This window comes from Mastacembelus armatus, chromosome 8, assembly GCF_900324485.2.
Source record: "Mastacembelus armatus chromosome 8, fMasArm1.2, whole genome shotgun sequence".
Taxonomy (NCBI): Eukaryota; Metazoa; Chordata; class Actinopteri; order Synbranchiformes; family Mastacembelidae; genus Mastacembelus; species Mastacembelus armatus.
The window spans coordinates 20,296,226-20,317,855 of record NC_046640.1 but is presented as its reverse complement, the minus strand read 5'-3'; the positions used below and the strand labels follow the sequence as shown (position 1 = coordinate 20,317,855).

The 21,630-nt window shown below is 41.1% G+C and overlaps 2 protein-coding genes across 2 annotated transcripts; one reads left to right on the top strand and one right to left on the bottom strand.

Annotated features, from left to right (window-relative positions):
- Positions 1–2,998: 2,998 nt before the first annotated feature.
- Positions 2,999–7,767, bottom strand: desi1a (desumoylating isopeptidase 1a). The gene is made up of 6 exons (XM_026324595.1): positions 7,583–7,767; positions 7,285–7,306; positions 6,777–6,846; positions 6,306–6,415; positions 5,882–6,004; positions 2,999–5,677 (listed from the first exon to the last, which is right to left on the bottom strand). Exons 1-6 carry the CDS (start codon positions 7,671–7,673, stop codon positions 5,587–5,589), a joined length of 507 nt encoding a protein of 168 aa, XP_026180380.1. The 5' UTR covers positions 7,674–7,767; the 3' UTR covers positions 2,999–5,586.
- Positions 7,768–8,347: 580 nt separating this feature from the next.
- flii (FLII actin remodeling protein) lies at positions 8,348–21,138 on the top strand. Its single transcript, XM_026324594.2, has 31 exons — positions 8,348–8,507; positions 9,636–9,746; positions 10,209–10,280; positions 10,501–10,581; positions 10,818–11,065; positions 11,248–11,351; positions 11,488–11,663; positions 11,940–12,097; positions 12,404–12,488; positions 12,600–12,747; positions 12,896–13,026; positions 13,263–13,370; positions 13,545–13,649; positions 13,768–13,947; positions 14,165–14,247; positions 14,434–14,508; positions 14,731–14,814; positions 14,937–15,108; positions 15,554–15,661; positions 15,790–15,981; positions 16,287–16,385; positions 16,618–16,707; positions 16,802–16,941; positions 17,117–17,354; positions 17,510–17,664; positions 17,773–17,833; positions 17,964–18,092; positions 19,051–19,157; positions 19,246–19,351; positions 19,429–19,494; positions 19,576–21,138. The coding sequence occupies exons 1-31, from the start codon at positions 8,445–8,447 to the stop codon at positions 19,708–19,710; spliced, it is 3,810 nt and encodes a 1,269-aa protein (XP_026180379.1). The 5' UTR covers positions 8,348–8,444; the 3' UTR covers positions 19,711–21,138.
- Positions 21,139–21,630: the final 492 nt, after the last annotated feature.

Sequence of the window (21,630 nt, the reverse complement as noted above, 5' to 3'; positions counted from 1 at the left end):
AAGGAATGGGAGGTGAAGGTGGTCTGAACGAAGAGATAGATAGACAGTAAGAAAGGATGTCTCACATTTATGTTCCCTCATTTAAACCTTTTTCCAACATCGGTGTCCTGCTGTTCTGCATTAGTTAGCACCAAACAGTAACGTGATAACTCAGAAATGATCTGGCTGGTGGCGTGTTTGTGTAACAAAACCAAAAACCTGGTGGCGTGCTGTAACTCAGGTTTCTTACAAGCTTCCCTACTTCACATGAGTGCGTTTTTTTAAGTGATCTCAGTGGAGTAGCTGCAAACTCTGAGTCCATTAGACCTAAAAAGCAAAAAAGATGATGGAGAATGATAGAGGTTAAGGAACAAGGTCAAGAGACTTGCAGGAGGAGGCGAGGACAGAAATAAGAGGAGGCCTGGAAAGCGGAGGAGGTGCAGCCAAGCAAAAACTCCCTGAGTAATTAAGGAGTTTGAGACAAGACGAAGGAGGGATGAAAGGGAAGGAAATAGGGGCGTGAGAGGACGAGCGGAGGAAGGAGATTGAGGTCTGGGGGGAAGGTTAGTGGTCGATGTGTGCAACAAAAAAGATTAACTGAGGAAAAAGGAAAATTACAGATGAGATCAGTTTAGATATGGAGACTGATAGAAGGGAAGAGTGAACAGGTGCAAAGCAGGATTCCCTCTTCGGTCCGTGCTAGAAGAGGCCTCTGCGACAAAATGACAGTCATTTAACCTGACGCCTGCAGCGGAGATGAAACCGTGTCTGAGTGAGCACGACTGGACAAGAATAGTCATCACACTCTTACAACATTTAGCCAGACTCCTGTGAGACCAGACTGCATTAAATGTGAAACGAATGACCTCACAACACAGGAAAACATCCGTAATGGAGAGCGGTTCCTACAGGAACAGATATTTTAGCATCAGGCAGGTTCAGTCTGCTGTCTTGGATGAGAGTGCACAGAAAACGTGTTTGGTCACTGTGGTTGTTTTATTTTACTGTGGTTTAATCTCTCATTGAGATTTGGTAAGTCTGTGCAGAGTTTGTTTTTTTGTCTTTGAGCAAAACACCAAATGCAGGAAACGTGTGATAGTGTAGATTTTCATTCTTAAAACTAAGAACGTGACAGTCACCTACTGTGAACTGCATAGATTAATTATTACTTGCCCAAAGTAACCTTCAAAAACGGTACATGAATCCCTTAATTATGCATATCGGTGCTAAATGAAACATTACGCCTCTGGGATGTAGTTCTCCCAGCAAAACCTTCAGGAGAGCTCACAAAAATGCAGCTTTTAAACACTTACCTGTTAAAAGTGTCTCCTCTCGCCTTCCCTCGCTCTGACATCAGCACACAGACACAGTTAGAAACCAGGACCTTTTCATAAAACTGCAGCTGCAGGTAAATCAACTTCTCCATTGTTTAAATCACACAGTCCATTTTGTTTCTCTGCTTCACTTCTGAACCATCGACTCCCACAGTTTCCACCCCAGCTATTAATTAAAGCAGCGTTGCTCTGTTCTCCACCTTGGTCCAGGCTGAAATGTCTGAACAGGTTCTGGATGGATTGCAATGAAATTGGGTCAAGATATCTATGAATTGGTATTTGAGAATCTCTGTGACTTTTCATCCAGCACCACCAGCCTTTTTATTTATCCAGTACTTTGGTTTGTGACCTGCAAAAACAAATGACCTCAGCATCTTGACTGTTTTGGTTCAGTCTCATCCCCTCACCCACCATGCTATGGTCCAGATCAAAATGTAGTTTTTAGTTCAGCTTCAAATATCTGAACTTCTTTATGTTTTTATAATCTTTGTAAAAAAAAAAAATGGCACCACAGAGTCCAGGTCAGAGTCCAGAGGACGTCACCCGTATGTGTCAGGGAAGGATCTGTCCCCACAGCAAGTGGGTCAGCGTGACGCCATGCTAACGACTTTGTCCCGGCCTGACAGTCCCCTTGAATTGGAGAGAAACTTAACATTTCACGTGCACACTCATGACTGTGAGACTCACTGAGCTGATTCAGCTACTCAGCGGCAGGTAGCAAGGACAGTATGTCTGTGTGCATTTATTACCCACTGTCTCTCAGGAAGGGCGCTGATCTGAGGCCAGGGAGGACGTCTGCCTCACATCTGTTTGCACAACTGTGAGATATCCACCATCTGGGAAAGTGATGCCATCTTTGACATGGTTATTGATACCACAGAGTGTAGCTGGCATAGCTTTGTGATGACCTGAACACAAATGTGTAATAATTGTGGTGAAATACTCTAAATAAAGAAGCAGCTGGACAAGTTAGATCAGTTAAAGTGAAAATTGGGGGATTTAACATATAATGTTTTCCTATTACGTTTCCTCATTCATTTGGTTGTTGGCGTCAGACCAGAGTAACATATTATTTTCCATTTTCACTTTCACTGCAAATTGCTTTTCATATTAACCTTTTGCTTTTCCCAGAGAGGACTCGGGTTTGCTTCCTTCAAAACGACCATCAGCAGCTGGTCAGGGGTCAGTTTGGGCAATTAGCAGATTATGTGTTTGTTGAGTGGGTCTTAGTGGGTCTCAATTTAAGAATAATACAAAGCAGTGTGGATTCATTCTTGTTTGTTTGTTTGTTATTTATGGGACCTCTGATCCAGATGCACCTTTAGCTAGAGACAGAGCAATGCTGTCCCTTAGTGGACATGCAAAGAACTGCAGTTAGTCTGTTCTTTGCATGCCCTTGCAGAGAGAAACTTATTGGATCTACTCCCTGATTATTATGTCACTGTGATTGTTCTGTATATTGTATATGTAACTCATTTCCTTCCCCTTGGTATTATTATTTTTTACTATATTGTAATTTTAATGATTTTTTTTTTTGAGCACACAACTACTTTTAACTTAAATTCCTTGACCTTCCTAGACCTTTTTTTTATTGATTGTTTATACAGTTAAATTCACTAAGACCCTCCCACACATTCAAACTCCACATGTATTTGAAATCTTCAAAAATACACCAGTCTGAAACATGCAGTCAATGGCTTTATGTATAGGTAGAAATACAAAAACAGTTACACAAACAATATGCATACACACATCTACCATAGTTAGATTACTTAAATAAGGAAAAATACCAATAATCATATCTGCTGCAGTTTTACATTACATGTAATAGCCAGCAATAACTTACATTACAGCAACAAAGGGTGACTTGTGCATTAATACATTTCAGTGGTCTGGTTAGTTACTGTATGTCAGTTGGCAAAATAACAGGTGAACTCCCTTAAATGAGCATTAACTTTAATGGGTTAATGTGTAAAAGTAGCCAAATACTTAAAATGTCAGGTTAAAGTTCTGGTGGCGACTGCATGAAGGCTTAAATACGTATGTGAAGTTTATTTATTGCAGAAGAACACGAGGAAAAAGTCGACGCTGGTTTAATCGCTCTTCCCTGTGCTTCTTCCATCCTACAGTCTGTTTAAGCTCATGCAGTTTAACGTGTCATTCATGTGTGTTAACATAACCAGATGGACCCTAATGCAGGTTAGGCAGTGATGTGGAATATTCTGAACTGCCTGCGTTTCATATGGTTAAAAACACAATGCAGTATGTTCTCCTTTCACCTAATTTGTTCGACGTAAGATTTTATTGGACATACACCAAACTATGAGTAACCCAGACTGCACAGGAAGACACCATCTGTGCTATATAATAACCATGCCAACCCCCAGCAGTGCGACTGTGGCCAAGCGGAGGGAAATGAAATGAAGGCACAGATGTGTGCTGTATGTCAAACACACTCTGGTGGCTGTTAAAGGACTAGAGCAGGTTGTTGCCTCTACGTTAAAAATACAATCAATGACTGTGCAGTTGTTTACAATTATCTGTATGGCAACTGGAAAACGTGTTTTTTAAGAAATTGTAGAACAAGTGTCTCTATAATCAGCATCTCCCTGCAGAGCTGGTAACAGGCCAAGATGCAAAACTTACATAATGTAACAGGTGTAGTTCACTTTCAGTTATATCAGAGTTGGTTTAATGCCAGAAACTGTACATTCTGACCAAGAAAGTGGTTTTTCATTTTCAAGATAACCTTAAAAAAGGACCAGGATTGTCTGGAAAATCCATTTAGAGCAGTTTGGAACTGTTTCCTGGGTTGTCTTCTTCCCCTGACAATCAGACCCCTTTGTAATAATCTCTTGAATGAACAAATACCATCCAGTATTCACTTTCATATCGACAGGAATAACTGAATTTACAGAGAACTGCCCCCAGGTCCTCTATGGAGACTTTACACCCCAAAGCATTTATGACTTCCTTTACATAATCTTAGCTGCTGAATGTCATATCACAGACGGGTGATGATATTGTCAGGAAGGAGCTAAATTCCACAGAAACAATGAAAAGACATTTTACTAAAAAGAGCTAAGAGAGAATTAAATACAGGCTGCCAAATAACAAAGGTAAAGGAGAAAAGTGCAAGAACGAAATATGATTGACACCAAACATCTCCGAGAATCCACCACCCTATTTTAAAACAAACAGCACCCACTGCACTGAATAAGCAAACGTGCAGACTCTAACTTCACTGTGGTCACCAGATGATTCTCATAACAACAGCACAGACAGTCTCATAATATGATGCACTTTGTCTCCTAGAAATTAGGTTTAAGTCGTTAGAGCAAAAAATATTTTGGAGGAAATGCAATACCGACTGGAATGTTTGTTTGGTTTTTTTTCTGCTAACCTAATGAGGAGATGGTTGTTGATCCTAAAAATGTCTACACTAAACACATCAGTAAAATGTTCACCGATTTCTGTTCTGCTGATAGAGTACATGTCAGATCTTGCAGTACAATGTTCACTTTATGGTTATGGTTCGGCATTTCTAGCACTTCATTAAGGTTGGATTTGTCACTGTGATGTCATTAGAAAAAACATTAAGGAAAATCTAAACCTAATTTCTACAGACTGTTTTGTGCATTTTTAAATAAATGCTACAATACGAAGGAAGGATAATACTAATAGTTCTAACTTAAGAACAAATTATTCTTAAATTAATCTTCTGTATCTAAGTAGAGAAGCTAAATGAGCTTGATGCATGAATCTACATGAGGTATTTTAATGTTGTAGGTGGTTTAATTATAGCTGTCAGATATGCAATATTTCAACATTTTGGACGAAAGGTATTAAGTTTTTCAAAATGTCAAAGTTGTGGTGCCTCATTCTTTACAATACTTGATTAAATGTAATCCTATAATATAAAAGTTAACATATTTGATATGCCACTTTCTACACATGTTTTTCTTAGGAGGCTGAATCAGCGTAGGAAACTGTTTGGATCTGACTTTGCTGGTTTAACCTGAAGTTCCTTCTGATTTCTTGTTACTGTTCAGGTACTTCACTACGTCAGTGCCCTGCAACAAGACTTTAAGGAAGAAATTATAATTATGAATTGAATTATTGAGGATTAACTGGCCAGCTGTTAATTGTAGTTGTCTGCCTTCATTCTTCATTCGTAATTTATTTGGAGAAAGAAAGATAATCGGTTGGGGACGTCTCACTGACTGACTGACTACAATGGAAGCGACCTTGAGGACACTGCCGCTCTCTCAGCTTAGATGTTCCTTCCCCCGTTGATGACGTTACCTCCTGGGGGAGCGATGTGGATAGAGTCCAGAATGGGCCGCAGTATCTGGCCGAATGGTCTGTAGAACCAAGCAAACGGTCATGAGACATTTATTGTACATTTTTGTCCATAACACACAACCAAAGACTCTGTTTTTTATTTTCCAGGGGGGTTAAAAAAATGTAATTTCAATTGCATCCTAAAAATGTAATAATCTTAAATAAATGATTCAACTCGTTCTAGAAATGAAGATGATTGATATGGTGGTTAGCTTCACACTCACGTGGAGAGGACTTCGGATGGAAGGTCGGTGATGTAGGAGGGGATGGGCCGGCCTGTCAGGAACTGAGCCACCTCGTTGGTGAAGGTGTTGCAGTTGTGCTCAAACAGACGATACCTGTCACCTCTAAACCAAGAAAGAAGACAGGAAGTTATTCAGTGCATGAAAGCTGTTACCTGATGCACTAAGAATAAACCTGCCGTTCATTTAACTCGATTAGATGAATTAATTAGATTAACCAAATGAGATCAATGCATTTACCTACACATTAAAAACAAATGCTCCTCTTTCTTAAAGATATGATGTGATTGGGATGTCACTCTTAAGGTATATTAACAATATGTCCATGTATGTATATTAATATATGTATAAATAACTGGTAGCTTTCCTTTATTAGGGAAAATGTATGTATGAACACTTGCTCAACCTGTATGTGCTTTCCCCCAGCGAAGAGAGATAATCCATGAAGATCTCCTCGGACACTTCAGTTTCACCCAGGTCCACGACCGTATCAGGAGGACCCAGCATTGTCCCACCCTGACAAACACAAACCGCTCACAAAATGTAGGTGTAACTAAAATCTTGACCTGTGACTGATCCGAGAGCTACTTTCTCTCGTTACTCACAAAAATCAGAACCAAAAAGGATTTGTTTCTCAAAGACAGACCGGTGTCCCTTTATTGAGTTATTGAGGATTAACTGGTCAGCTGTTAATTACAATAAAGCAGCTTCATTTGAATATCGGTGTAAAGGTGAACTGAATATAATGACTATATAAATATAATGAATTAATATATAGTGACTAACATACCACCAAAACCAAGACCGTTTATCTTTTTTTAGATTCCTGTCACGAGCCTGTTTGATGAACAGGAGTCAGTCTTTGTTACAGACTTACTGGCGAACAGCTGGAGATCCCCTCCCCTCCGAAAAAGAACTCATCGCCGTAGGCCACTATAGCCGTGTGCCTGGGAGAAAGACCAACATGAGCACGTGTCATAATAATACACTTCATAATACAGTTACATTTATTTAAAATCATACCTCTAGGTCTGTTTAACCACATGGTAAACAATAAACCAGTTTACAAGTTAGTTAATCCCATGTGTACAGTCCTGACAAATGTTGGCATCATGTGAAAAAACATCCAGCCTGAGGCAGATCCATGTTTAAACCCATGTGATGTGCTGTTGTGCATTGTAATTTAGTTTAGTGGTGTACACCCCCCCCCCCCCCCCCAAAAAAATCACTAAGCAACAAAATGAGGACAGAAATAATGTTTTGGTGGGTATTTTTGTAATATCTGTTCTATCCACTCTGGGACCAGAACTAGGTCACTGGCCTCCACCTGATGGATCAGAATCAGAGGCAGACAAGCTGTCAAAGTAAGAGAAAGAGTATCATACCATATACCGTCTAGCTGTTTTCCTGCAATAGAAAGAGGGAGAGCAGTGAGAGAAGGACAGCACATTATCTTCTTCACTCTGATGTTAACACCATTAACAACATTTGGTCGTTTTACAAGTTATATGAACAACGATAACGAGATCAGTTAATCACCGACCTCATACTCTGCACGATAGTTACTGTGTGAAGGCGCTTGAGGAGGAATCTCCACCCGGTATTTGTTGTTGTCACTTATTTGTCCCCGAGGCCGGGCTGCATCGGATTTTTTTTTTTTTTTTTTTTTTAGCTGTTACTTACCCAACATGATGGGACTGAGGCTGCGAGCCATTCCTCTCGATAAATCATAAATATACAGCTGGACGTTGTATCGCGCAGCATTTTTATCCATGATGTAAAAGGCTAAAAATTCTTTTTTTCTTTTCCCTACTTGCAGGATACGGACCTTTAGCAGCACAGCTGACTGGGAGGGGCTAGCGCGATGACGTCATCGCGCAAAACGCACTTCCGCTTTCTGTGCTTTTCAAAATTAGGCTTCACCGACAGACTTCTATAATGCCTCGAATGTTGTTTTTTAAGTTAAAAAGCTTTATTTCGAAGGAGGGTCGTGTAGTTTCCAGTTGTAGGCTCCCCCCGTCCCCATGACTTGACACTTTCTAACAGCTGACTGTTGTTTTGGCGCAGACCACTATAAATATATAAACTGTCGTCCACATTCATAAGCAAGAGAAGAGAAAATACGTCGTTTTTAATTTTTTCTTTACGAGACAAATCACCAAGAGGACGACCAGATTTCATTCAGTGCAGTCCCAAAAACTAAACTGAATTATAAAGGCATTTTTGAGTGGTCCATAAAGGTTGTTCTTGAAAAAAAATAAACGTTCCTACTGTAAATACATTTGAATCTGTTTATTATTATTTAATTTGACTTTTTAAAATATTATTGTGAGATATTATATATTTGATTAATGTATTAATGTTGTTTATTTTGTATGTCGTTATTTACACTCCGGTGCAGGCGGTGACCGTCTCTAAGCGGAAGTTGTTGCTCTCAGCCAAAAAGCAACAGACGAAGAAGAAGAAGTTCCGACCCACCACAACCCTCCCTGCTCCAGGACCAAAATAGTCCGTTTGAAGACCGAGCAGCTGGCGTCAACTAGAAATGGCTGCTACCGGAGTCCTTCCCTTCATACGGGGGGTAGACCTCAGTGGAAATGACTTTAAAGTAAGACTTTTGAGAGACATTTGTTGCGTTTATCCACAAACGGATAAAGGCGGAGCTCCTTTAAGCGCTAGCTTAGCTTGCTAATCGCAGTTAGCATTGGGCGTTAGCCAGTTGACATGGACGAAGTGGAGCCAGGCTGGTTTGGGCCGCACCAGTGCCCTGCCTTTAGGTTAACGCGTTTCTGTTTTGCGGGATGTGTCTGTGAAGGCAGCTGAGTGTGTGTGTGTGTGTGTGTGTGTGTGTGTTATTTTGAGTAGTTAGTTTTCGCAACTGTTGCATCGGGTTAGCTAGCTAATTTAGCTTCACTGGCTAACTGCGCTCGTGTGGCTCTGAAGCCGAGGTCTTCGTGTCAGAGCATGTCAGCGGTGTTCGTGTTTAAAGACGACCTTGGCTAACATTAGAGTTTGTTGGGTGTCGCTGTACTTTTTGGTTTTACTCTCAATTTGCGGGTTTGGTTTGGGAGGTCGGGGAAGCAGCGAGGACAGCTGGGTTCGTCTGGTATGAGCAGAAATATTTGTCATGTCAGTAAGACGGAAGAAGAAATGAGCTGGTGAAATAACTTGTTCATTTCGTAGAGAATAGATCAGACCTAATTTGAGACTGTCTGCGATTACGTCACTTCCCCTGCTAAATTGTGCCCTGGTTAAAGACGACTACAACATGGTCCGGTCTATTACTCTGATGGTAGAGTTTTATTTGGGCTGAGCATCACAGCTGGCCAGATGTGTGCTGCACTTACCCTTGTAACTGATATAAGAATGATTGAAGTTGTCCAGAGCTGTTCTCTCTCACACTGACCCAAAATAACATGGCATGAAACCAACAAAGGTGATGTCAACATTTAACCCTGTATATATACACACACACACTACATTTCTTACATATTGACTTGATAGTGATTGAACATTTGAACATTTCAGGGGGAAAATTTACAGTTTAGGTCTTGGCTGACTAAATCTTATGCGACCTGCAGTTAAACAGATCCTGGTTGTTTTTATTTGTACTCTCTTTCACCTCCACCACAATTAAAGACTGCTGCTATACTAAAAAACAAACTTATATCGTCAATATTTTGTCAAAAGTTATTCTTTGAATTTCCAACTTTTGCATCTCTGCCTGTGTTTACAGGGTGGGTACTTCCCAGAACATGTCAAGTGTATGAGCAGTCTGCGATGGCTGAAACTGAACAGGACAGGACTGTGTTACCTCCCGGAGGAGCTGGCCTCTCTGCAGAAGCTGGTGAGACATTTTTAACAATTTTACCAGAAACAGTAATTCTTATTTGATATAATTATTTTATTATTCACACCTGATCCCACATTGATCATTGCTATATTTGGTGAATGCTAGCCTGACTAAGAACACACAGAGCCCTGTTTTAAATACTTGATACCTTTGATAGGATTATCTAATCGAAACCTCCACAGCAATGATCAAACACGCACCAAAGATGATCTTTGCTTAAATGCTTAATCTTGTGAGATGTAGGTAAATAGGATTAGTCTGTTGTCATGGCTTGCAGTTACATCATCTGGATTGTGTTTAACCTAAAATATGCTTTGATTTTATCCAGTTTATTGTTTTTAGAAGCAAGTGGGAATGCTGCACAGCAGTGACCAGGATATCTTTATGAAATTGTGTTTGGTTTGTGCAGTGCATTGTGTATCTGTAAACAAAACCATTGTTTGTTTTTTCCTTCAGGAGCATCTTTCAGTGAGTCACAACAGCCTGAGCACCTTACATGGAGAGCTGTCCAGCTTACCAAACCTACGGGTAACTCACACCTACATACAAATAGGACAGTACACATAAAACACAAGCAAATGTATTAAGTAGAAGTGTAGCCATAAGTAACAATAGCGCTGTATTATCTGAAATCAGTGCTGCTTAAGTTAACATGGGCGTTTCCACCATGGCCCGTTTCTATGTGTGTTTGTGTGTGTGTATAATCTGCTTATAATACTGCCCTAAGAGTGTTGTGGTCTGTGTGTAGGCAGTGGTAGCCAGAGCCAACAACCTGAAAAACTCTGGAGTCCCAGATGACATCTTTCAGCTTGATGACCTCTCTGTGCTGGTACAATAACTTCTTCACACCTGACCATACCTTAGATTTGTATAATCTACACACACTTACTCCATCAACATGAGTGATTTTTGTTTTTTTATTGGTACACTGCCTTTATACCCATTGTTTTCCCTCTTTTTCAGTTGGGTATGATACATTGCTGCCCAAAAATCCGTTTTGCACACAGTTCAAAACAAACTTTGTGTATTTTTTTTTTTCCCAACTTTTCCCATCTTCTTGTTTAGGATCTTAGCTACAATCAGCTTACAGAGATCCCCAGGGACCTGGAGAACAGCAGAAACATGCTGGTGCTGAATCTGAGCCACAACAGCATCGACTCCATCCCCAACCAGCTGTTCATCAACCTGACAGACCTGCTGTATCTGGACCTGAGCGACAACAAGCTGGACAGTCTGCCACCGCAAATGAGACGCCTGGTGCACCTGCAGACTCTCATACTGAACAACAACCCGCTGATGCATGCGCAACTGCGGTAAGCAGACATGACTTTGTTTCTTAAGTGCTTTCATTTGCCATCAATCCCTCACTTTACACTTTTAGCCAACAGAAAATCATAGTTCCCATGTTAAGTGGAAATTTGGTTAGAAATCAGAAATTGGCATTTTTATTTAGTGCTGCTCTGACTCTGTGTGTGTCTGTGTTGTGTCTGAGCAGCCAGCTGCCTGCCATGGTGGCATTACAGACTCTCCATCTGAGAAACACCCAGAGGACCCAAAGCAACATGCCCACCAGCCTGGAAGGACTCACACACTTAGCAGGTAACACACACCACTATAATAAGGAACCTGTAATATTTTTCTTTGTAGTTTTCTACATGCTTCACAAATGTGTTGCACTGTTTAGATCCTTGCAATCCTCATCAGCTTTTTTGCAAATGTCTTGTCACTGTCCCAGATGTTGACCTCTCATGTAACGACCTGACTCGGGTGCCAGAGTGCCTCTACTCACTGGGCAGCTTGAAGAGACTCAACCTGAGCAGTAACCAGATATCTGAACTCTCCCTCTGCATTGACCAGTGGACCCAGCTGGAGACACTTAACCTGAGCCGGAACCAGCTCACCTCACTTCCTGTGAGGACGATAACATTTACACAGCTCTCTATAAACTACAAACTACTGTTTTTGCTACTGCTGTTTATAATTTAAACTTTAAACATTTTAATTTAAACAATATTGAAATCACCAATAGAGAGATGATTATCTTGGCACATGGTAAATTAAAACCACATTTTAAAAAAAATATAAATTTCCTTGTATGTGCAAATTGTGTTGTTGATGAAGAAGGAACTGAGATGCCTCCACTGGGTAAAGTCTAACTTTTAAACTTGCTTGTTTGTTTCCATCCAGTCTGCCATCTGTAAGCTGTCCAAACTGAAAAAGCTGTATGTAAACTCTAACAAACTGGACTTTGATGGAGTTCCACCAGGTGTGGGCAAGCTGTCCAACCTCATTGAGTTCATGGCTGCTAACAACAACCTGGAGCTCATCCCTGAAGGACTCTGCAGGTGAGCTTAACACATGCGGCTTCCTCTGAATTGATCAGTTACCAGTTGTAATCATGGTGATTTTAATTTCTCTATTATTTGACTGATTATATTTAAAATGCTTGGTGAAATGAGCCAATCTTACTTTGTAGTAAAGCAACACTTAGATTTTCAGACCAATTTGCACCTGTATTTATCAAAAGAAGGTGTAACTGGTAAAGCAGCAATAGCTAATGATGTAGTGAAATGTTCACTGAGGGAGATTATTCTAAGAACATGAAGTTATATGGATAACATTTAAAAATGTGGTTTTGTGTTCTTGTATAGGTGTGGCAAGCTGAAGAAGTTGGTGCTGAATAAAAACCGCCTGGTGACACTGCCTGAGGCCATCCATTTCCTGACAGAGTTGGAGGTAAAATCTGAACTGTAACAGTGTTTTCCCCCACACTTTAACAGCTTTTGGTAACATTTGCAACACTCCACGTACAGTATATTTCATTAAATGTCTTTAACCATTCTGTAGATACTGGACGTGCGTGAGAACCCCAACCTGGTGATGCCTCCTAAACCGGTTGACAGAGCAGCAGAGTGGTACAACATTGACTTCTCTCTGCAGAACCAGCTCCGGTTGGCCGGGGCCTCACCTGCGACTGTGGCTGCTGCTGGAGGAGGTGTGTTAGAGTGTGTGTATGTGTGTATGTACTAGTGGGTGTGAAGCTTCACGACTTCACTGGAATTATTAGCTGCTTTTGTTCTACCATCCATAAAAAATATATTTTCTGAAGGCTCAAATCTGCGTCTGTGTCATTGTGTGTCTAGGAGCCAGCCCCCGAGATCACCTGGCGAGGAAGATGAGGCTAAGGAGGAGGAAAGACTGTTCTCAGGATGATCAGGCAAAGCAGGTGCTGAAAGGCATGAGTGACGTGGCACAAGAGAAGAAGAACTTGGAGGTAAGGAAGAAAAAAGGTTCAGAGATAGATGGGGAGTTCAACTTAGCAGTTGTTTTCCTGACTACATTATACTGATGACCCATGTTGGCCAGTTAACTACTCCATAGGGAGTCTAATTGGTTTAAAAATCTCTATTAACCCTGAGAACAGGATGGCAATGAGGAGAAGAGAAAATGTAACTTGTTTTGATTAGCTTAGATCAAATATTTTATTTATCATGAAATGTAATTCTGCAGGAGAACGGGGACCTGAAATATGGTGACTTAAAGATCCGACGCTGGGACAAGAGTCTAGAGAAGCCTCATCTCGACTACTCTGAGTTCTTTATGGAGGATGTGGGGCAGGTATTTATCTTTGTGTGGGTGTGGGGGCGGGCTCAAGTGTCCTTGAGCAAAGCGCTGGACTTGGGTTTCTCAATAAAACACTGGCATCATTCAGGACCAGCCAGGCATGTGTAGAATTTGACAGTGTTTAAGGGCTGATGGTAAATTTCATTACGTCTTACTTCCTCTCCACAGGTTCCAGGTGTAACAGTGTGGCAGATAGAAAACTTTGTTCCCATGCAAGTGGATGAAACTTTCCATGGCAAGTTCTACGAGGCCGACTGCTACATCATCCTCAAGGTAACAAGGTCTTTCGCAGTAGATGGTAAAGATTGTCACTGAACAATCAGAATAAATTATTATTTATTGTTCCTTTCTCCTCCGATCTGTATCACTTTCTTCTTGTTTTGTATTCCAGACCTTCCTGGATGACAACGGAGCACTGAGCTGGCAGATCTTCTACTGGATTGGCCAGGAGGCCACACTGGACAAGAAGGCTGGCTCTGCCATCCACGCTGTCAACCTGAGGAATTTCCTTGGGGCAGAGTGCAGGACGATAAGGGAAGAGATGGGAGACGAGAGCGAGGAGTTCAGTGCTGTACGTACCAACATGCTGTACATATACACATATGCATTGGTATGCAAACAGAGACCTGTATACCCAGATATATGTACAGAATAGCTGTACTAGTCAGACACAGGGAAGTTCCCTGTGTCTGACTTAAAAAAAATACATAAACCATAAAATACATAACAGCTAAAGATTCCAGTGAAATGTATTATAAAAGCATTGGACCATATTTTCTTCTGTGCAGGTGTTTAATAATGAGATTTCCTACATCGAGGGAGGAACAGCCAGTGGTTTTTACACAGTGGAGGACACCAACTATGCCAACAGGTACACTTTTATATTATACCTTTGAAGTCTCCTTCATTATTAATCTTTGCTTTTATGGTGTTAATACCTTCATAGACATGCTTTGTTTTAAAAAGCTACTTATAAATCATCAAAGTTTATTGAGTCTGAATCATTTTGTTCTGTGATGTAAACTCATGTCACTTGAATCTGTTTGTGCTTTATCAGGTTATACAGAGTTTATGGAAAGAAAAACATCAGACTGGAGTCTGTACCTGTGAAGGCCTGTTCCCTCGACCCTCGGTGACTCTCACACCCTTCTTGCACTACACACCACCTCTCACACACACACACACACACTTTGCTACATGCTCCTTATGCCTTTATAGCCTTTTCTGCCTATTTGATATAACTAATGAAGTCAATATGTGGCTCATTTTTCCTGCTGCAGTTTGATATGAACACTGTGTGTGCTTCAGTGTGGAGCATTGTGTCCATAACATCCTGTCTTTCTCTTTTTGGCAGCTATGTCTTCCTGTTGGACACTGGGCTGGAAATCTTTATCTGGAGAGGAGCCAACGCTACGCTCAGCGGCACCACAAAGGCCAGGTGAGACACAACTTAAGTGCTAACGCAGCATCTCAAGTTGGTTTCCACAGTAGGAGCACAACTCCTCAGGCTATTAATGCAGTCATTTAAAGCTGCATCCATGTGTTATTGTCATCCTCCAGGTTATTTGCAGAAAAGATAAATAAGAATGAGCGTAAGGGGAAGGCAGAGATTATAACCCTCCTCCAGAACCAGGAGCCTCCAGGGTTCTGGGAGGTAGTGGGAGGACAACCAGAGGAGATCAAGAAGCACGTACCAGATGACTTCTCTCCTGTCCGACCCAAACTATACAAGGTAAACATTCTTTATTAACTTTTATACTGTATTACTCTGTAACTGACCTCATCCTGTGATAGCTGTTTGTTGTGGAGTACAGATGAAGTGAGTTTGGAGGTATTGGGAGGTGTAATGCAAATTAGTCAGTGTAGGAGGTGTGTAGGATTTATTGTTGAGCTTTCTGCTTCGCACAGTAAGAATTTTTGTAAATGGACTGTAGTGATTGGTTGTGTGGGTTGGATAGTTAACAGCATGTGTCAGCCTCAAAATGCTTATATATACTTGCATATGGATTTCCTGGCAACGTGAGGCCATTAGACTAGGTCAAAAAAGGGATTCAATGCCAAAATCTCTCTGTGACATGACACATGAAGCTCTTTTAAAAAGCACGAAAAAGAATGACATGAATGAACAGACGGTGCTAAACAAAACCACCATTTATTGATTATTTGTTGTCCTGTAGGTGGGCTTGGGTCTGGGCTACCTGGAGCTGCCTCAGATTAATTACAAGCTGTCTGTGGAACACAAAGACCACAAGGTCAAACTGGACACCCTGCCAGAGCTGAGGCTGGTATGTTCATCTGCTGCATAGTGGTTACAAGGCAGTGAAGCCTACAGCGTCCTTCGTTCTTGCTGCACTATCCCATTTTCCACTTCACATCTAATTTTATGTCCTCTTCTTATTCCCTCCGTCCTCAGGTGCAGTCTCTGCTGGACACAAAGAGCGTGTACATTCTGGACTGCTGGTCTGATGTGTTCATCTGGATTGGGAGGAAGTCTCCACGTCTTGTCCGAGCCGCTGCCTTAAAACTAGGTCAGGAGATCTGCTCCATGCTGCACAGGCCCAAACACGCTTGTGTCACCCGCAACCTGGAGGGCACTGAGTGTCAGGTAACACGTGTGGCTGCCCACTCCAAAGACCACTGAGGCTGCAGGCCTGTAAAAGAGTTAGAACACCAGGGTCTTTTCATGTTGTGAAATACCTGGTAACAGTTCATGTTGTTTTTGCACATTTGAGAAGGTGTTCATTGTGTTCAGTAGTTTAGTTGACATTCTAGAAAAGACAATGTGAAGAATAATTTGCAAATATTTATGTACATATACAAAATCATTGTTTGAAGTATTACCTTGTACTCCACACAGTTTGACACTGGCCTTTGTCACTCTCCTTCATTTCTCTTCATTTTCTTCCTCAGGTGTTCAAGTCCAAGTTCAAGAACTGGGACGATGTGCTGAAGGTTGACTACACTCGAGCAGCTGAAACTGTCCAACAAAATGACAACCTGCAAGGAAAGGTCAGAGACAACTGTTTTAAAACAAAAAAGTCTAATCTTTAACAGCAGTCTTAAACGCTACTAATCAACTGAAATGGATCAAGTGATGGATCCCATGAAGCCTAGATTTGTGCAGTGACGTCTGACAATGATTTTGTTTCAGGCAGCATTTTGTCCGACCAGACACGTCATCTGCTTGTGCATGTGTGTAGCTGCTCAGTGAGTTTTCATGTCTTTTTTTTTTTTCTTGCAGGTGAAGAAGGATGCAGAGCAGAAAGACCAGATGAAAGCTGACCTCACAGCCTTGTTCCTCCCCAGGCAGCCATCCATGCCTCTCACTGAGGTACCAACACACACAGCTGGCTCTTAACCTGTTATGCCGTTTGTACCAGATAAGAGCACAATAACAACATCTCCTGTTTATCTTTATTGTCAAGGCTGAACAACTGATGGAGGAGTGGAACGAGGACCTGGATGGCATGGAAGGATTTGTGTTGGAGGGAAAGAAGTTTGCTCGCCTGCCAGAGGAAGAGTTTGGGCATTTCTACACACAGGACTGCTACGTTTTTCTCTGCAGGTGTGTGTGTGCTTGTGCATTTATGTTTGGAATGAAGCAGGAAAAGACTGTGAAGATTTGTGATAAATGTGTGTGTGTGTGTGTGTGTGTGTATATTATATATTCCTTGAATTGGTCATTTAATGTATTTGGGGGGAAGTAACGTGGTTTGGGTTTTGTACCTGTGTCTTCTCAGATACTGGGTGCCTGTGGAGTATGAGGAGGAGGAGAAGGAGAAAAAGGAGGGTGAAAGTGGTGGTGGTGGTCGTGGTGGTGGAGGTGAGGAGGGAGAGGAGGAAGACAAACAGCCAGAGGAGGACTTCCAGTGTGTAGTGTACTTCTGGCAGGGCAGGCAAGCCTCTAACATGGGCTGGCTCACCTTCACCTTCTCCCTGCAGAAGAAGTTTGAGAGTCTTTTCCCTGGAAAACTGAAGGTAAGAGGAAGCTTTGTATGTAATTTTATGTTGACTTTCTGAAAAATGTTTTTATGGGTTCTACATCATCTATGTACTCAGTGTTAGCATCACTGCTTCTGTTTGTGGTTTTCACAGTACTGTGCTGAAATTAAAACGGGTCTGTCTTGGTTTAGGTGGTGCGAATGACCCAGCAGCAGGAGAATCTCAAATTCCTGTCCCATTTCAAGAGGAAGTTCATCATCCACAAAGGGAAGAGGAAACAGAAGGCCGACTCTGCTCAGCCCTCACTCTACCACATCCGCACCAATGGCAGCGCACTTTGCACCAGGTAGAAATGTCCCTGTTGAGCACTGGTGTCCTCCAAAGATGTTTTCATGTTTTTCCTTTGATAGTTCAGGCAAGCTTTTTAACCCCCCCTCCCCCATCTGTCTCATAGGACCATCCAGATTGGTACAGATTCCAGCAATCTCAACTCAGAGTTCTGCTTCATACTGAAGGTTGTTTTTGTTCTTTTTTTTTTCATCTTGCAATAATGTAGACCCTTGTAAAGTCAAATGTCTTTGTATCCCACCACCTTCTCCAAACACTTATGTGTAACACTGCATGTTTTCTGCATGTTTTCTGCAGGTACCATTCGAGAGCACAGACAATCAGGGCATCGTTTACACCTGGGTGGGCAGAGCAGCTGATCCTGATGAAGCCAAACTGTCTGAGGACATTATGAACAGTATGTTTGATGACACATACAGCAAACAGGTAGGTTTGTATAGATGTGACTTGATGGCAGTATTATCTTAGTAATTATGCCCTCCGTTTGATGTTGAACTCCTTCAGTACGTTCACTTAAATTGATAGTTCATTTTGTGCTGACAGTTAATTTAACACATTTCTCTTAGTTTTTTATTGTATGCTATCCTAAGTCATATTCTTTATCACAATATATATAGAATGCAGCAAAAAATATGCCTTATTGTAGCATACAGTGAAAAAGGCTAGGATAGTATGTGGCGAAAAATAGTATTAACGTGGGTAAAAATAGATTTTGCCATTTTAAGCTAAGACTATGTCAACTTATCATGTGGCAAAATATAGTCTTAGCTTAATGTGGTGAAAAAATGTCTAAGCTTAGACTATGGCAAAAAAAATGTCAGCTTATTGTATGGCAAAATTAAGCTAAGACTATATGTGGCAAAAAAATGTCAGCTTATTGTGCGGCAAAATATAGTCATAGCTTAACGTGGCAAAAAAAATGTCTAAGCTTAGCATGTTTCAGGTAAACTATTCTAGGAAACCTTCGTCCAGTCGTTCACGCTGTCGCCCCTCACTGTTACAGTATTTTAATAAACATGGACATCCTTATTTTTTTTTTTTCTAAGTGGGAGTTTCAGTGTTACATGTACATGTCTATCAAAGGACTGCAACATTGTGATACGATACAGGAACGACAAATAAATAAATAGATTCTAATTGAAGTATCAAAGTTTTGCTCTCACATACGTGTAACTGCAGATTGAAGCATCAAAATGACCTCCATACACCTCAACTTCACTGTCACTGGCTGTAACACCTTCAACCCAGTGCAATACCTATAGCTATACCTATAGCCTCCCTCTGCTGTCCAGGGCTGACACACATTAGCATATGTGGTGGTTTTATGTGTGTACCAGTGCCCACAATGTGTGCTTCCTGTTAAACCCATCAATTTGCCTCTTAGGTAATTAATGAAGGGGAGGAGCCAGAGAACTTTTTCTGGGTGGGGATTGGTTCTCAGAAGGAATATGATGAAGATGCAGATTACATGAAACATGCTCGGCTCTTCAGGTGAGTGAATGCTGTTTTTAAAGATGAGCCATTGTGTAACGGTTCCCATTATTTATTTCTCTTGCTCTGTTCCTTCTCCCTCCCTCAGGTGTTCGAATGAGAAGGGTTATTTCTCTGTGTCTGAGAAGTGCTCCGACTTCTGTCAGGACGACTTGGCTGATGATGATATAATGCTGCTGGACAATGGAAAAGAGGTAACATCTTTCTACAGTGACAACATTTACAGACATTCCATTTTCTACAGTTGAATTGATTTTCCATTTTCTCTCAGGTGTACATGTGGGTCGGTACTCAGACCAGCCAGGTCGAGATCAAGCTTAGTCTTAAAGCCTGCCAGGTTAGTGAAAAAAAAATGCAGCTTGTGTTCACACAGTTTGGTTTTAAATAGCCACATCTTACAGTCTCTCTCCTTGTCCAGGTCTACATCCAACACATGCGCTCTAAGGACGCCGAACACCCGAGGAAACTCCGACTGGTCCGGAAGGGAAACGAGCCCCACTGCTTCACACGCTGCTTCCACGCCTGGGGAGCTTTTAAAACTCCCCCCTCATAGAAAAACACAGACAAATTCATTTGCTGCCAATAAGATGATGTCTATGCTTAACCCAGCTTTACCTGAGCACTGTCTCCCCTCCATCTTGCCCAGCATTGCTGTTTGACAGCCTCTTGATTAACAGGTAATGTCAGTCTGCTCACACCTGAAAAACATGTGAACAGATTTTTAGGTTTAGTACAACACCCCAGTCCAGCAGAGGTTTTTCTGGTCAATAGGCTGTTGGCTTGGGTTCCTTTCTTTAGGGCAAACAGCAGAATATCACTTTTTACCTACAAGCTTTTTTTCTTTTTTTTTTTAGCAACAATCTTCAATACTTTTGTTGAATAAAAGAAGAGAATGATGTTGAGAGAAGATAGTTCTGAACTGCACAATGGCTTTCTAAAAACCCAAATAGAGGTCAGTCCCTGATGCATTGCTCTGTTTTGCTGCTTTCACGTGGTTTGTGTTGCATGGTTGGGTTTTTGGTGGAGGAGGGTTAGGTGCTCACTGCTACTCCAGACTTGATGCCATTCTGCACAGCTCATCTGAAACAGCTGAAGGCAGATAAAGGTTATTACTGTTTTGTTTTGAGGGATTGGACAGAAAACAGCACTAGAATTGTTTTTCTGAGAAATGTTGCTTTATATATATTTTTTTTTTTTTTGTTGTGCAGACTATATGGTGTTTATCCCATGCGCCTTCTCACAGCCTGTCTGCTCTGTTCTCACCACCTCTAACTTGTCCACTGGTCTGAAACTGTTACATGTAAAGATACTCTGGACAGTAACTAGCCAAGTTTAAATTTATTTGGCAAGTTAGAGATTCTGAGACAGCGCCTTGGTTTGATGAAAGATGTTTAAATGTGCAATCAGTGGAGCTTGGGAGATACTGAACCTACACATCACTGTATTGTTGTCAGAGGCTGCATTTTTTTTTCTTTGTTTTTCTGGATGGAGAGAGTAAAAGTTCCTGAATTTCTTATAATTCAATGTTATTTTGAAAAAATAAATGCAACGTTTAAATCCTATAACTTTGAAAACTACAGTTCAGTCACATATCAATCTTAAAATGTTGTTTCCAAATATATTTCCAATTTTGGGAAGAAACTTTTTATTCTGCCAATTCCAATGGGATATATCTCTGCAATATACCAGACATGTCTTACAGTGACTTCTGGTAACACTGATCTTCAATTAGATGTTTATTTTGATGGTTAACTGATGCTCAGATTGGTCCAACAATTAATCTGTATGTTCCCAAATAGCTGCAACTTCTATCATCTTGTTTTGATGTAATATCTTTTGTGGGGAGAATCGTATGCCTGTTAGTATGTTTGAGTCCTGCACACATCTGTGTGTGTAGGAATATGTGCACATGCTCCAGAAGCCACTTGCAGATGCTCTATTTATGTATTTTATATAAAAATAAAATGTCACATCACAGACAGTGTCATCTGGCTTTATTGACTGACTGTAATTCAGATGTTTGTTTTTAATGTTTATTTCCTGTATACTGCATGTTCAACTACCACTAAACTACACTTGTTAAGGCCCTGCTGTGTCACTGACAACTTGCACTGCAGCTTATGAAACAACATGCAAACGGACAAGCAACTCAAAATATATTCAATCAATCTGACATGACACATGCAGAATTTAGTAAAAGGTATAAGTACTGAAAACACAACTACACCGGGAAATCAGCTGCAAATACTGAATCCACAACTAAACCCGGAATCCAGCTGCAAATACTGAAAACACAACTAAATCCAGAAACCAGCTGCGAATACTGAAAACACAACTAAACCCAGAAACCAGCTGCAAATACTGAATCCACAACTAAACCCAGAATCCAGCTGCAAATACTAAAAATACAACTACACCCAGAAACCAGCTGAAAATACTGAATCCACAAATAAACACAGAAACCAGATGCGAA

Coding starts and splice junctions, on each gene's coding strand:
- desi1a (XM_026324595.1), bottom strand. CDS start 7,673: ATGGATAAAAATGCTGCGCGATACAACGTCCAGCTGTATATTTATGAT. Junction 6,416..6,776: donor GGATCTCCAGCTGTTCGCCA/GTAAGTCTGTAA, acceptor TGTGTTTGTCAG/GGTGGGACAATGCTGGGTCC. Junction 5,678..5,881: donor CCATCCGAAGTCCTCTCCAC/GTGAGTGTGAAG, acceptor TTGGTTCTACAG/ACCATTCGGCCAGATACTGC.
- flii (XM_026324594.2), top strand. CDS start 8,445: ATGGCTGCTACCGGAGTCCTTCCCTTCATACGGGGGGTAGACCTCAGT. Junction 13,948..14,164: donor AGAGCGAGGAGTTCAGTGCT/GTACGTACCAAC, acceptor TCTTCTGTGCAG/GTGTTTAATAATGAGATTTC. Junction 14,248..14,433: donor GACACCAACTATGCCAACAG/GTACACTTTTAT, acceptor GTGCTTTATCAG/GTTATACAGAGTTTATGGAA.